This window comes from Eleutherodactylus coqui, chromosome 6 (genome assembly GCF_035609145.1).
Source record: "Eleutherodactylus coqui strain aEleCoq1 chromosome 6, aEleCoq1.hap1, whole genome shotgun sequence".
Taxonomy (NCBI): Eukaryota; Metazoa; Chordata; class Amphibia; order Anura; family Eleutherodactylidae; genus Eleutherodactylus; species Eleutherodactylus coqui.
In genome coordinates, this window is record NC_089842.1 from 80,389,413 (window position 1) to 80,404,957 (window position 15,545).

At 44.5% G+C, this 15,545-nt stretch overlaps 1 protein-coding gene across 1 annotated transcript in view; it reads right to left on the reverse strand.

Annotated features, from left to right (window-relative positions):
• IGLON5 (IgLON family member 5) overlaps window positions 1–15,545 on the reverse strand; it is a 443,482-nt gene that overhangs the window by 56,403 nt on the left and 371,534 nt on the right. Inside the window, 1 exon segment of the mRNA XM_066607050.1 lies at window positions 8,404–8,523. Within this exon segment, the coding sequence (XP_066463147.1) occupies window positions 8,404–8,523 (120 nt within the window).

Consider the following 15,545-nt stretch of genomic DNA (forward strand, 5'->3'; position numbering starts at 1 on the left):
CTGGTCGGTCTGTGTGAGAGGAGAATGGAGGAAGTAGAGTGATTCCCTTATGCTTGGCCTGGACCCAGCCTACTCAGGATGTGCCAGTGTCACCACTAAGCGCAGAGAGAGAGAAGGACCGCTGCTTGGCGAGAGGAAGGTACAACTAACGTGAGTGTGAACCGGTAGAGAGTGAGAGAGAAAGAGTCGCTGGGAGCAGGATCACACAGATAACTGGGACTGTGACCATCCGAGATACCCCGATAGTTCTCCCTGTCACGCCACTCTGAGTTGTTGTATCTGTGCCAGGACTGTTGATGTGCTCTGAACTTTACCAAATTACAGTAAACGGACATTTCTGACCGTTCCCCGTTTTGTTCAGAACGTTTCCTTGTTTGTGGACTACTTTATTTCATCGTCAAGTTTCACAGCAGAGGACGGAACAGTGGCGTCACGTGTGACAAATATACTTAAGGTAAGCCCCGGTTACAACCCCTGATATCTTCCCCTGACTGTAACGTGGTCGGGCCCAGAGCTACCTCCAGGGCTGTCTCCTCGGCTGTGGGCCCGCACCTCGGACGCTGCACAAATACGCACAAGTTAGAGCAGGTCCTATTTTTTTTATGCCCGCAAAAAAAAAGAAGGGAGAATGAACCCATTGAAATCAATGGGTTATATCCCACACGCATTTTGGTGCAAATTTTTGTTGTGATGTATGGCTGCATCCTAAATAGGAGAGTAATTTAATCTGGTGCAAGCTGTGGATCAAAACCCATAATATTGCCCTTTGATTCAGGGCTCATTCTCATGGGCGTATGTGGATGATGAAGCAATGAGATGCCAGGGGACACCCAAAGATAGGACATGTTTTGTACTAGAGTAGTAAAAAAATCGCTCATGTGTATGACCTCATTCAAAAGAATGGGGTTCATATTCATGCGAGACTTGTGCGTCTTGCCCGAAAATTGCGACCATCTGAAGCATTGGATTCCAATGCATTCATTCAGATGGCCGCTTTTTAGTCGTGTCAAAACATTGCGCCTGCAGTAGAGATGAGCGAGCACCAAAATGCTCGGGTGCTCGTTACTCGGGACGAAATTTTCGCTATGCTCGAGGGTTCGTTTCGAGTAACGAACCCCATTGAAGTCAATGGGCGACCCGAGCATTTTTGTATATCGCCGATGCTCTCTAAGGTTTTCATTTGTGAAAATCGGGGCAATTCAAGAAAGTGATGGGAACGACACAGCAACGGATAGGGCAGGCGAGGGGCTACATGTTGGGCTGCATCTCAAGTTCACAGGTCCCACTATTAAGCCACAATAGCGGCAAGAGTGCCCCCCCCCCCCCACACTGTCAGCATAAAGATCGTTCTTCTCTGCCGCAGCAGTAACAGCTGTGGCAGAGAAGAACGATGTTAGCCCATTGAATTCAATGGAGCCAGCAATACAGCCGACTCCATTGAATTCAATGGGCTAACATCGTTCTTCTCTGCCACAGCTGTTACAGCTGTGGCAGAGAAGAATGATTTGTCTTCTATATGTTCTCAATGGGGTCGGCGCTGCTGCCGCCGGCCCCATTGAGTGCATATAGAGAAGAGAACAGGAATCGCAGATCGCAGATAGGTGCGATCTGCGAATTCTGTTCTATAATTTATCGGCCGAGCGCATAAAAAGCGCTCATGTGTCCGATAAAAATTTGCTGGACGCATGCGCAAATCGCGCGAAAAACGCCCGTCCGACTAAGGCCTTAGTCAGACGGGCCTTTTTTCGCGCGATTTGCGAATCGCATGACGGATGCGCATCCGCAAATCGCGTGACCGGTGCCCGAAAATCGCCTGAAAATCGGGCAGAGCTGTCCAGCGCATTGCATTCAATGGAGCCGGCAATACAGCCCGCTCGATTGAAAGCAATGCGCTGCGGGCGAGTGTGGGATGAATTGTCGGGAAGGGCTTAAATATATAAGCCCTTCCCTGCAATTCATCCAGAAAAGTGTTAAACTAAAAAATATATATATACTGACCTGCTCCCGACAGCCGGAGTTCCGCGCGGCCGTCCTGCAGTGGGTGTGAAGGGGGTGTGAGTCAGACCTGCCCCCTGATTGGCTCAGCGCTGAGCCAATTAGGGGGCAGGTCTGACTCACACCCCCTTCACACCCACTGAATGGGTGTGAGTGAGACCTGCCTCTGATTGCCTCAGCGCTGAGCCAATCAGGGGGCAGGTCTGACTCACACCCCCTTCACACCCACTGCAGGACGGCCGCGCGAAACTCCGGCTGCCGGTAGCAGGTCAGTACATATATATTTTTTAGTTTAACACTTTTCTGGATGAATTGCAGGGAAGGGCTTATATATTTAAGCCCTTCCCGACAATTCATCCCGCGATCGTCGGCAGCCCATTGATTTCAATGGAGTCGGCTGTATTGCTGGCTCCATTGAATTCAATGGGCAAACATCGTTCTGTAACAGCTGTGGCAGAGAAGAATGATTTGTCTTCTATATGTTCTCAATGGGGTCGGCGCTGCTGCCGCCGGCCCCATTGAGCGCATATAGAGAAGAAGGACCGTTGGGGTCCTTGAAGCCTAAAATACTCCTAACACTCTCCCTATAGCAACTCCACCAAGACAGCACTTTCCCTCAGCTAAGTGAGAACGCATCTGTGGCGAGCCGCGGGCCGGCAGATTTTAATACTCGGGTGACACCTGATCTCGCCAGCCACTCACTGCAGGGGGGTGGTATAGGGCTTGAACGTCGCAGGGGGAAGTTGTAATGCCTTCCCTGTCTTTCTATTGGCCAGAAAAGCGCGCAAATTTCTCAGGGAAGAAAATGAAAGTAACACGAACATCGCGTGGTGCTCGTTACGAGTAACGAGCATCTCGAACACCCTAATACTCGAACGAGTATCAAGCTCGGACGAGTATGCTCGCTCATCTCTAGCCTGCAGTAATAGGAGTTGGCGGCTGAATATGCCGGACGATGTTTTGACGCGGCCAGGAAAAGATATGTCTTGCCCTAGCTTTCAGCCGCGATAGGCTTTTATGAGAGCTACCGGCAAAGGGAGGGGAAGGGAAAAGCTTACAGGTGCCTCTATTTAGGCGTCAGAAGTAATTTCGAGGATTTATGCCAACCTAGGGATTTCCGGGCCACAGCGTATTTTTTCGCTCACACCTGCCTATGTGAGAAAAACGCAAATTTTGCCTGCGACTTGATTGTGGCTTTTCTTCATTCATGCGATTTGGCAGCACATGAGGGCTATTTAGCCGTGATAAAACAGCGGCCAAAGATTGAACCGTCTGAAGCATTGGATTCCATCGCATTCATTCACATGGTCGATTATTAGCCACATAAAAACGTCCAGATAGCACATCAACGGCCGAATACGCCGGCCGATCTTTTGACGCAGCCAGAAAAGATAGGTTTTGCACTGTTTTTCGGCCGCGATCAGCTGGCTTCTATGGAAGCTCCGGGCAAAGGGAGGGGAGTTTAGCAGCGGCTAGAGCCATTAGAAGTTTTTTAGCAGATTTATGCCGGGCAATGGAATTCTGAGCGCACCCGGCCGCGTGACTGGGTGAGAAAATGTGAGATTTAGCCGTGACTTGGTCGCAGCCTTTTCTCGTTCATGCTTTTTTTGGCCGCGATGCAGCTCGACGAAGAAAGCATCATCATCTGTGTGAAAGAGGCCATGGCCTTGTGCTGTGCAAGAAATCCGCGTTCTGTTCGATGTTCATGGAGCCCGCACATTGCGTTGCTTACTCTCATCCGTGAAAACAGAGGAGAATACAACAGCGATTATTTTCCCACAGATCGATCGCCCATCTGAATAGCATAATTGGCTCTCGCGGATCCCTGTGATAGAGAAATTAGGTGGCCTTGAAGAATATTGAGGTGGTTAACCCATAACTTAATCTTGTGCTGTCCACGTTGAGCACACAGCCTGGAGATACGGCCATCTGAATAAGCCCTTGGGCCGTTTTACACAGTGTGGGTTTTTTTTCCGAAGAACACCACTGAAGTTTTTGATGCCATATTTTGAGCCAAACCATGGAGTGTATCCAAAGGAGTGGGAAATACAAAGGACTGATAACGCTTCTCCTTCACGCTGGATCCTCAGCTGGCTTTCACTCAAAAACATCAAAAAAATGCACAACAGCAACAAAAAATCCCGAGATGTTATGCAGTTATATAGTACTGTGTAGTCTAGGATAAACCGTGCTCCTCTGCAGAGCCCTCCGCATACGGCCACTGTCACACCGCCAAGAAAATCGTGCAAGAAAGGGGTCATACATATGAGCGTCTTTTTCCCCCCACATCGCACTGCGGGAAAAAAAATTGCGGCATGTTCTAGAAAGGTTGGGCGTTTCCTTGTGACGCATCACCTGCGCTGTGAGTGCGATGCAAAGTTTCCCATTGAATACAATAGGCTCGCTGCTTCCCTGAATCGATGCGGGGCGGTTTTGATGCAAAAATACACATACACACGGGTGTATGCGCACGCTTCAGCGTAACGTATTTGTGCTATGAACGAGGTTGATTTTTTACATGTACCGGCGCATTATAATGTACTTTCTGTGCGTGTAAGGCATGCTGATTTGCGCACGGCAGACGACCACTCCCTAATTTACATGGCTATTTAGCCCAGATGTGTTTTCTTTCTCTGACAGAATTGCGCAGCGTATTGTGCATTTGCGCACCCCCCATAGACTTCAATGGGGACATTTGCTGCACAAATGCGCAGGAAAATACAGCATGTCCTTCTTTTTGGCGTGCGCAAGAAATGGCAATTGATATCAATGGGTTCTATTCTCTGCATTTTGCGTGCGCAAATACGCTTGTATGAAGGAGCCCTTAATTCGAGAAAATTGTGCGCTATTCTAGGACCCAGAACACTGTGGGAGCTCATCCAGAATGCAACACCTTATGCACTAATATAGATCTGCAACACAGGGTGGGCCTCTATTACCACACATAGTCAGGGCGGTTAAAGACGGACGTATGCGCAACTATGCTCGCCGCTATAGTTGCGCATTAACGGGGTTCCCACCCCTTCTCAGACTATTCAAGCTCCGCCTATTAACGGGCGAGAATCCTGATCACTGAGATCATTGGTTTAGTTTTCTCCCGTTATGATTATCACAGTCGCATAACGGGCTTTAAACGCGCCCGTGTGTTCAAGCCCTTGTGTACCAATAGGCTGCCTTCACACTGCCGCAATTTTGCAATATTTACACTACAGGCCTTGTGGAAGAGGTTTTAAAAAATCTCCTTCAGATGTGGCTAGCGCTGCTAAACTTCCTCCAACTCTCTTCCCCTCCCTTTACCAGTGGCTTCCATAGGCTTCTATGGGAGTTTCTATTGCCATGATCAGCCGGCATCGCTAAACTCTCACCCCCCTGGCCAACGTACTTCTGGGCTGTGTATATACGCTGCTGCGGGAACCGTGTGAATGGGCGATAAAACGCAAGATTTAGCGGCAACTTGGCTGAAAATCGCAGTGTCCATGTGAATAAAAGCCTACAGCTAATTTCTTCCTCCATGAAGTGACGTACAGCAGCCAGAGTGACAGGAAAAGATAGAAGAACTCTTCAAGTTTTTAATGCCCCTTACAGATGTTTGATGTGAGCGCCGTTGGCGACACGGTAGATATCAAGTCAGCCCAGACACGTCCCGGCATATTTTCAGTTATCGATTCCGCTGCAGTGGAGATGCGTTGTTTTCACTCGTCTAGTGTCACCAACGGCGCTCCCATCGACCATCTGTGAGGTGCATTAAAAACTTGGAGTTCTTCTATCTTTTCATGTCATTCCGGCTGCTGTATGTCAATTCATGGAGGTAGAAATCTGCTTGACTTTTGCGCCATTGCTCTGGAATGACTCTGTACATACTGGACTAGTTCAGACTATGAGTTCCCAGCTCCTCCGCCAAACCGTAGTGTAGTCCATTGGACGCTGTCCAGTACCAGAATGGTCACTACTAACCTAGAACGTGACCCAATATTAGCATCATCGCCCATACGCAGGGATTACTGGCACGCCGGTTCTCTGGGTCTGTACCTCACTTCTCCGCCCAAAATTGAGTGCAAAAAAGATAATCAAGGATCTGTCAAAATGTAAATGCGGTTGTATTAATCCGTAAGAGCGCGGTGTACACGCCAGATCTTGTATTGCTAATATCCCATCATAGGCCGGATCACAGCTGCACTCAGCCAGCATCTTGTGCTGATACCAAACATATTGTAGACACAACAATATCCTGTCTTAATCCACAATCCAGATGTGCGCACAATATGCCACCGATTCACACAATTCTGATAGCGCCATAGATTCAGGATGGAGATGAATGCAGAAACACAGCTCAGAATTAAGCCTCATTATTATAATAGAGCGCTGAAATGGATGCTGGATCTGAGGAGAATGCAATTCTATTACATTCAGGGGATGCTTAGAGCACTACAACCCCTAACATGTGTCACAATCCAATTCTATCATACCCTATACACACAGCACTACAACCCCCAACATGTGTCACAATCCAATTCTATCATACCCTATACACACAGCACTACAACCCCCAACATGTATCATAATCCAATTCTATCATACCCTATACACAGAGCACTACAACCCCCAACATGTATCATAATCCAATTCTATCATACCCTATAGACAGAGCATTACAACCCCCAACATGTATCATAATCCAATTCTATCATACCCTATAGACAGAGCACTACAACCCCCAACATGTATCATAATCCAATTCTATCATACCCTATAGACAGAGCACTACAACCCCCAACATGTATCATAATCCAATTCTATCATACCCTATAGACAGAGCATTACAACCCCCAACATGTATCATAATCCAATTCTATCATACTCTATACACAGAACACTGCAACCCCCAACATGTGTCACAATCCAATTCTATCATACCCTATACACACAGCACTACGACCCCCAACATGTATCATAATACAATTCTATCATACTCTATACACAGAACACTGCAACCTCCAACATGTATCATAATCCAATTCTATCATATTCTATACACAGAGCACTACAACCTCCAACATGTATCATAATCCAATTCTATCATATTCTATACGCAGCCCTACAACCTCCAACATGTATCATAATCCAATTCTATCATACCTTATACACACAGCACTACAACCCCCAACATGTATCATAATCCAATTCTATCATACCCTATACACAGAGCACTACAACCCCCAACATGTATCATAATCCAATTCTATCATACCCTATACACAGAGTACTACAACCCCCAACATGTATCATAATCCAATTCTATCATACCCTATACACAGAGCACTACAACCCCCAACATGTATCATAATCCAATTATATCATACCCTATATACACAGCACTACAACCCCCAACATGTATCATAATCAAATTCTATTATATTCTATACACAGCACTACAACCCCCAACATGTATAATATTCCAATTCTATTATATTCTATACACAGCACTACAACCCCCAACATGTATCATAATCCAATTCTATCATACTCTATAGACACAGCACTACAACCCCCAACATGTATCATAATCCAATTCTATCATACTCTATAGACACAGCACTACAACCCCCAACATGTATCATAATCCAATTCTATTACATTCAGTGGATGCTTAGAGCACTACAACCCCCAACATGTATCATAATCCAATTCTGTCATACTCTATACACAGCACTACAACCCCCAACATGACTATAATCCAATTATATACTATACATAGAGCACTACAACCCCCAACATGTATGGTAATACAATTCCATTATACTCTATGCACGGCGCTATCTCTGCTCAGTGCTATGTAGAGCTGGTGTTCACACATAAGACCTCTATTCATACTGGTTGTGATGTAGATCTAGATCTATGGTAGATGATGACAGGAATCAGAGGGGGCAGGAAGCCTTGGAACTTCTTAGAAGTGTAGCCTCAACTTCACAACGTCTCAGCCTAGTAAATATTAGGAAACAGTGTACCCCTGTAAGGTAGGCTGCAGGGTCCTGTCCTCCATTAGGTCCGCCGAGTATAATTAGTGGTGGTACCTAGACTCTAGGATGCCATAGGGCAATGTTCCCCAACTCCAGTCCTCAGGGACCGCCAACAGGTCATGTTTTCAGGATTTCCTCAGTGTTGCACAGGTGATGTAATTATTGTCGGTGCCTCAGACATTGCCACAGGTGTTCTTACTATAGGATATCCTGAAAACATGACCTGTTGGTGGTCCCTGAGGACTGGAGTTGGGGACCCCTGCCATAGGGGGTTGTTACCATTCGGTGGTCCCCTGTATCACCGCCCGCTGTCCTGTGTAAAGCATCTGATACAGCGACATATCTAGAAGACGTGGAGCAGACGGTTATTCTGGTAGCCGGATGCCCTCACCTCTCAGCTGCTTCCAGGTGACGGTGGGTTCAGGCTTGCCAACAGCTAGACACATGAGGTTGACGTTACTCCCCTCGTTGACGGTGATACTAGATGAGATGTTCACGATTCTGGCCGGAACTAGAAACAAAAGACACATTTATTAAGACTCCACATATTATGTAGAACCGACTTTATAGATTTATCTCCAGTCAATAGACATTCTTGTGTTCAGCCTTCATAGATGCATTTATCAGAAGCCGGGCGATATCCCTTATGTCTATCTCAGCATCCAACTTTTCCAGGGTCCTGAATGTTATTTGTTTCTTGGAGTGCAGCAAGCCTGTCTAGTTACGTAAGGGTCAGTATCACCAAAAAGCTGGAACAGTTTGATGTTCTGGGCTCCAGAAAAGCTGGGCAACAACTACTGCGGGAGCCGCCATATTTCCTTATATGCAAGTTTTTCTCACTATGGGTGGAAATGCGATGCACATGTTACAAAGTTTTACTCTTTAAGGTTAGGTCAAAGAAGCGCCATTTTGACGCGATATAGGCACGTCAAAAAATCATGTCTATTAGAACCAATGGTTTCCTATGGGTTCCTTCAAGGGACCGATTTTTTGACACGCTAAAAAAAAAAAATCGCACCGCAAAAGATAGAAAATTGGCGCGTTTTTTCAATGCTCAACTTTCTTTCGCTTCAAAAGATAGGAACGCCTGCCTGTTTAAACGGACCGACAGCTGTTCAGTTTTAGTTCAGCTAATTCTCGCTAATCTGCCTTTGACGATTGATCGATTATTCGATTATTCAGGCTGGATTATTCGGCTCATTTATAAGTACCTTGAGGTCTCCTTCACACCGGCATCATTTTGACGCTCTGAAAGCCGCGCTAAAAAATCATGACTATCGGAGCAAAAAAATCGCATGAACAAAGAATAGCCAATAAAGAAACCCTCCGGTCCTGGACAAACAATGATGGCCACACCCCTTCTCTGTACATTAGTACGCATCAGTAGTCTAAGACCTTATTCACACGGCCGTATATACGCAAGTATTTCGCTGCATCAAAAATAATGACCATCCGAAGCATTGGATTTCAATGGACTCATTCAGATGATCAATTTCAGATGAGCGGATAATAAATCGCATCGGCGGCCATTCTGGGTTTCCGATTTTATATGCCGGGTCAAAGGTTAGGTCTTGCCCAATCTTTTGCCAATATGCGCTGGAAGCTCTCATACACTTCTATGAAAGCGGAAAAAAAGGAGGGTGAAGGAGTTTTCCTGCATGCAACGCTGGGAAAAGAAGACAGCGGGCTCTATTTAAGTATTATCAGTCATTCCGAGGATTTCTGCCGACTGATGGATTTTGCGCGCTGCGACTAGAGATGAGCGAGCGTATTCGGTAAGGACAGATACTCGAGCGAGTATTGTCCTTACCGGGTACCTGCCTGCTCGCCCACAAAGATTTGTGTGCCGGCGGGGGTGAGCGCTGTGTTGCGGGAATGTGCAGGAGGGAGCGGGGGGGCGGGGTGGGGTGAGAGAGATCTCCCTCCCGTTCCCCCCCCCCACACTCTCCCCCGCCGCTCCCTGCCCCCCACCGGCACCCGAATCTTTGCGGGGCAGCAGGCAGGTACTCGGTAAGGATGATATTCGCTCGAGTATCTGTCCTTACCGAGTACGCTTGCTCATCTCTAGCTGCAGCAGCCGCCTGCGGAAATGGCAGAAGATATGCTAATTAAGATCGATCACGGCAAATCTTTAATCATGCAAAAAAAATGCTGTGTACGGCTGAATGTAAAAACACATTCGGTCGTGTGAATAAGGCCTAAGGCCTTGTTCACATGGGTGTCATTCTGAAGGTGCGCCAAAAAAATTGCATCTAAAAGAACCTATGGTTTCCTACGGGTTCTTTCAGACGAATAATTGTTTGAAGCACCGGAAAAAATACTGCGTCAAACGATTGTGCGATAGGTGCGATTTTTTTGATGCTAAGGCCTATCTTTTTATGGCACAACAGAGGGGGCGGGAGGGGGAGCGGCATACTCGCAAATACTAGTCGTGCTCGTGACTGCTATTTGTTCATGCAATTTAATTCTCTGATAGCCGCGATGTTTTAACGTTGCTATCTGAGTGTTAAACTGACGCTCATGTGAAAGAGGCCTAAGGGCTCTTTCATACAAGTGTATATCGGCCGCATTTTCACGGCCGGTTGACATACGCTGCCCATCTGATGCATTGGTTTCCAATCCATGTGCTCAGATGGGCGATTTTCCACTGCGTAAAAGCGCCCAGCCATGCAAGATATCGCATACAGTGCTCATTCCAGCTGGGTGCTTTTACGCCAGCCGGGAAAGATGGTTCTGTTGCCATAGACTCCTATGGGAGATACTGCTAAACACCCCCCACCTCCCATCGCTGGCAGCCGACAAGGGGTGGAGAGTCTGTCCCGCCCCCTTCCCTTGCTGACTGCCAGCGAGGAGGCGGAGAGGAGAAGGCAGCTTAGCAGAGCTAAACTGTCTCCCTCCCGCCCTATGGTATTCAGGGTGCGTGGATAATTATATGCCACACTCGGCCGTCTGAATGGGCGTTAGAATGGAAGTTTTGATGCCTGTTCACACGATCTCCGTCTGCACTATGCCGTGACATGAAAATCGTCATGCCTGTTTGAAAGAGGCCTAAGGGCGCCCACCCACTGGCGTTTGCGATTTTCGTGCGTGAAAAACGCAGCGTTTTCCACGCGTTTTTGGCGCGTTTTCCACGCGTTTCTCGCAGCTTTTCCGCGCCTTTTCCGTTAATTTCCATTGACATTCATGGGTGCATTAAGAGAAAAATAAGGACACATATGCAACTGACAGTTCCTATGTTAAAAATTGCAACTGACTGAAAAAAAAAACGCAAATGGACAGGAACACATTCAATTCTAATTGCTCTTGAGAAAAAACGCAAAACGTAAAGGAAAAAAAATCGCCAGTGGGTGGGAGCCCTAAGGCTGGATTCACACGAGCCAATTCTAATCATTGAGTCTAAATGCGCGCCAATAACTGAACGGCTAACGAGAATTCGCTTCGCGTTCCTCAATTTCTGCATGCATAAAAATCATTGTTCATTTGTTCTGTTTGAACACTTTGCATTAATCATTTCACATAGCAAAAAGTAAAAACACTGAACGATTTTCGTTCAACGAGTCAACGATGCATCTGCCTGTATGAACTGGCTACACGCAAATGAACGAGCTGGTGATGACATCACCAGCTTGTTCGCTCGTGCAAACGAGATCATGCCATCTAAAAGGAGTCTTACACACCACACCTGCTTTGATTGGCCAGTGCTGCTCATGTGAACAGCACTGTCCAATAGGAGCAGCATGTTTTGTCTTAAGCCAGATTCACATGAGTGTAAGCATATTTGCGCATGTTCTTGCAGTATAGGCGTTGCGTATTTGCATTGGCATCGGCATATTTTACTGTATTTTTTGCGTGCTCAAGTCATGCACAATTGCACACGCAAAAAAACTAAAAATGTTCTCTTTCCCTGCGCAAATGCAGAAAAGTCAAGCATGTTTTTTTGTGTGGCTGAATTCTGCAAGCCAGATACGCACGCACGAACAAACCCGCTGAAATCAAACTGGCAAACAAGCAGACTTTCCATGCTCAAATATGCACACAAATCCGCTGGTGTGAATTATCGTTCACTTCCGTTCATTTGAATGATATTTTGAACGATAATTGTTCCGATAATTGCACCTTTAGACTAATGATGTACTAAAACACAGTCTACATTAGGTAGTTTGAAAAGCCGTGCGGCCATATTTGTTTGCTCAGGACCGGAGGGTTGATGTAACTTGTCACCAGGGGAACAGTAATATGAATAGGGGCTGCGGCTGCCCATTTATGATTTATACAAATAATGAAGCATTGTTTCTCTTGATTTGTTATTATTTGCATCAGTAATAAGACAATAATAATATCTGAATTTCGCCTTTAGGACTATTTTGTTCCTCTGTTGTGCAGCTGCAAACAATGAAACATAGTTTCCTTTTGAAAAATGTTTATAAACTACACCCAGAATATACGGCTTTTATTGTTACTTTCCTGATATATTGCTTCATAAATGGCTGACGAAAGAGACATAAAAGACAACAAAACAATAAAACAACCAGCAAAGCAGCGGGATCCCCGAGCAAATAAAGCTGTTTGGTGGAACGTGTTTCTTCATTTTTCAGAAATGGAACAGCCTCCGACTAGAGCTCCATAGCAATGTCGTACAGACACCACTGAGGCCACTTATCTCAGGGGGTAACAAATGGACCCAGGCAACATGTTGAATCCTTGTGTTCTTTAATTTCATTCTGTCTAGCCCTATACTGTAAATTACTGGGAAGTTCCCAGCAAAATTAAAAGCTATCTATCTATCTGTCTAATATCTATCTATCTGTCTATCTCATATCTATCTATCTATCTATTTATCTATCTATCTCATATCTATCTATCTATCTATCTATCTATCTATCTCATATCTATCTGTCCATCTATCTCATATCTATCTATCTATCTCATATCTATCTGTCTGTCTATCTATCTCATATCTATCTATCTGTCCATCTCATATCTGTCTATTTGTCTATCTATCTCATGTCTATCTGTCTATTTCATATCTATCTATTCTATCTATCTTTCTCATATCTATCTATCTCATATCTATCTATCTATCTATCTATCTATCTCATATCTATCTATCTATCTCATATCTATCTATCTATCTATCTATCTATCTATCTATCTATCTATCTATCTATCTATCTATCTCATATCTATCTATCTCATATCTATCTCATATCTTTCTATCTATCTCATATCTATTTGTCTATTCATCTCATATCTATCTGTCTGTCTATCTATCTCATATCTATCTGCCCATCTGTCTATCTATCTCATATCTATCTGTCCATCTCATATCTATCTGTCTATCTATCTCATATCTATCTATCTGTCTGTCCATCTATCTCATATCTATCTATCTGTCCATCTCATATCTATCTATCTATCTATCCATCTATCTATCTATCTATCTCATATCTATCTATCTCATATCTATTTGTCTATCTATCTCATATCTATCTGTCTGTCTATCCATCTCATATTTGTCCATCTGTCTATCTATCTAATATCTATCTGTCTATCTATCTCATATCTGTCTGTCTATCTATCTTATATCTATCTATCTATCTCATATCTATCTGTCTATCTATCTCATATCTATCTATCTGTCCATTTATCTCATATCTATCTATCTGTCCATCTCATATCTGTCTGTCTATTTATCTATCTATCTCATATCTGTCTGTCTGTCTATCTCAAATCTATCTATCTGTATCTATCTCATATCTATCTATCTTTCTCATATCTATCTGTCTATCTATCTCATATCTATCTATCTATCTATCTATCTATCTATCTATCTATCTCATATCTATCTATCTCATATGTATTTGTCTATTTATCTCATAGCTATCTATCTGTCTGTCTATCTATCTATCTCATATCTATCTGCCCATCTGTCTATCTATCTCATACCTATCTGTCTATCTATCACATATCTATCTATCTATCTATCTATCTATCTCATATCTATCTGTCTATCTATCTATCCATCCATCTATCTCATATCTATCTATCTGTCCATCTCATATCTGTCTATTTGTCTATCTATCTGTCTCTCTATCTATCTCATATCTATCTAATCTATCTATTCTATCTCATATCTATCTATCTATCTATTCATCTATCTATCTAACATCAATAGTTAATTGCAGGAGTCCACCATTCCGGATTCCTGCCTATCAACTAACAGAAGAAGTCGTGGAGCTTAGGTGAGCGCCGTAGTCTCTTCTTAGGCATGTGATGTCATGTTCATCAGTCACAATGGCCTGAGAGCATCTTAAACCCATTTAAGTGAATGGGATTGAGCTGCTATAGCAGGAACAAATGCTATACAATGTACGACGCTGTGCCTGGTACGGACTGAAGTGGCCTTTACACTCACCCAAGCACCATTCTCACTTTAATAAACTGATTTCTGGTTGATCCCCCACCGATCAACTACCGATGATCAGTCTTGAGGATAGTTAGTCAATAGTTAAATCTTGGAAAACCCCTTTTAATTTCCTCTGAAATGGGACCCTTGTGATAAGCTCATCATGGATTGACCTGTCATCTGCTAAGGCTGCCTGTCCATAGCGTTGCTATGAAGAGCGCTTCCCCTCTGTCCACAAGCGGACGGCAAATTGCTGCGATTTGCCGCGATTCTCCACGGTCAGACTATCTGTCAGATAGGCTGACAGTGGAGATCCGTCTGCCGGCTCCTGCTAAGGATTTTTTCCAAACTGGACTGACTGCCCCAGTCATCATAATAGATTGGAGCATACACTGTATAGTAGGAGCGTAATATTTTTTTGGGGGAAATGACTGAATACGGATATTGGATATACTGACATAATGATTTGTCCATCAGATAAGAATTAAACATTTGGTATTTACGGCTTTCCCCCTGTGTTATCTGTGTAGTTTTCTTCCTTTTAACACTATGTTATGAGTGGTGGAACCTTCCCCATAGGATTCATAATTGCTTTAGTAATGAGATCAGTACCATCTAGGATATTCTCAGAGCACTTAGATGTTGGATTTGTGGCTGAGCTAGGGCCCGACCATCTCTATGACATCATCTTGATAAAACTGAACAGAACTTTGTAACTTTGAATCAAGAGGAGTACAAGAGGCCTCAGCTTCACCTACTGATGCACCCAAACGTTCCTTGTCCATAATTGCCCACTTAGGTGCTTCAGGTCTGTTAAGTTTTCCACTAATGTTTTCAGAAGTGCCCCAGCCACAGTTACCTCCATAAGTGCCTCAGCCTCCTTACATTCTTGACTAAGGTACCCCCTAGATGTCCCACTGATGTTCCCTTAATCTCCACAATTACCCATATACAAGTGCATCATCCACAGCTGCCCACATAAAGTTCTTTACCCACCTAAGTGCTTGATACAGGACAGGTACCCCCTAAGTAGTGACAAGCGAACTATTCAAACGTTCGGTTCATCCGGTTGGGCGAATTTGGTCAAAATGTTTGATTCAGTTCTAATTTATTCTAACTGAACCGGA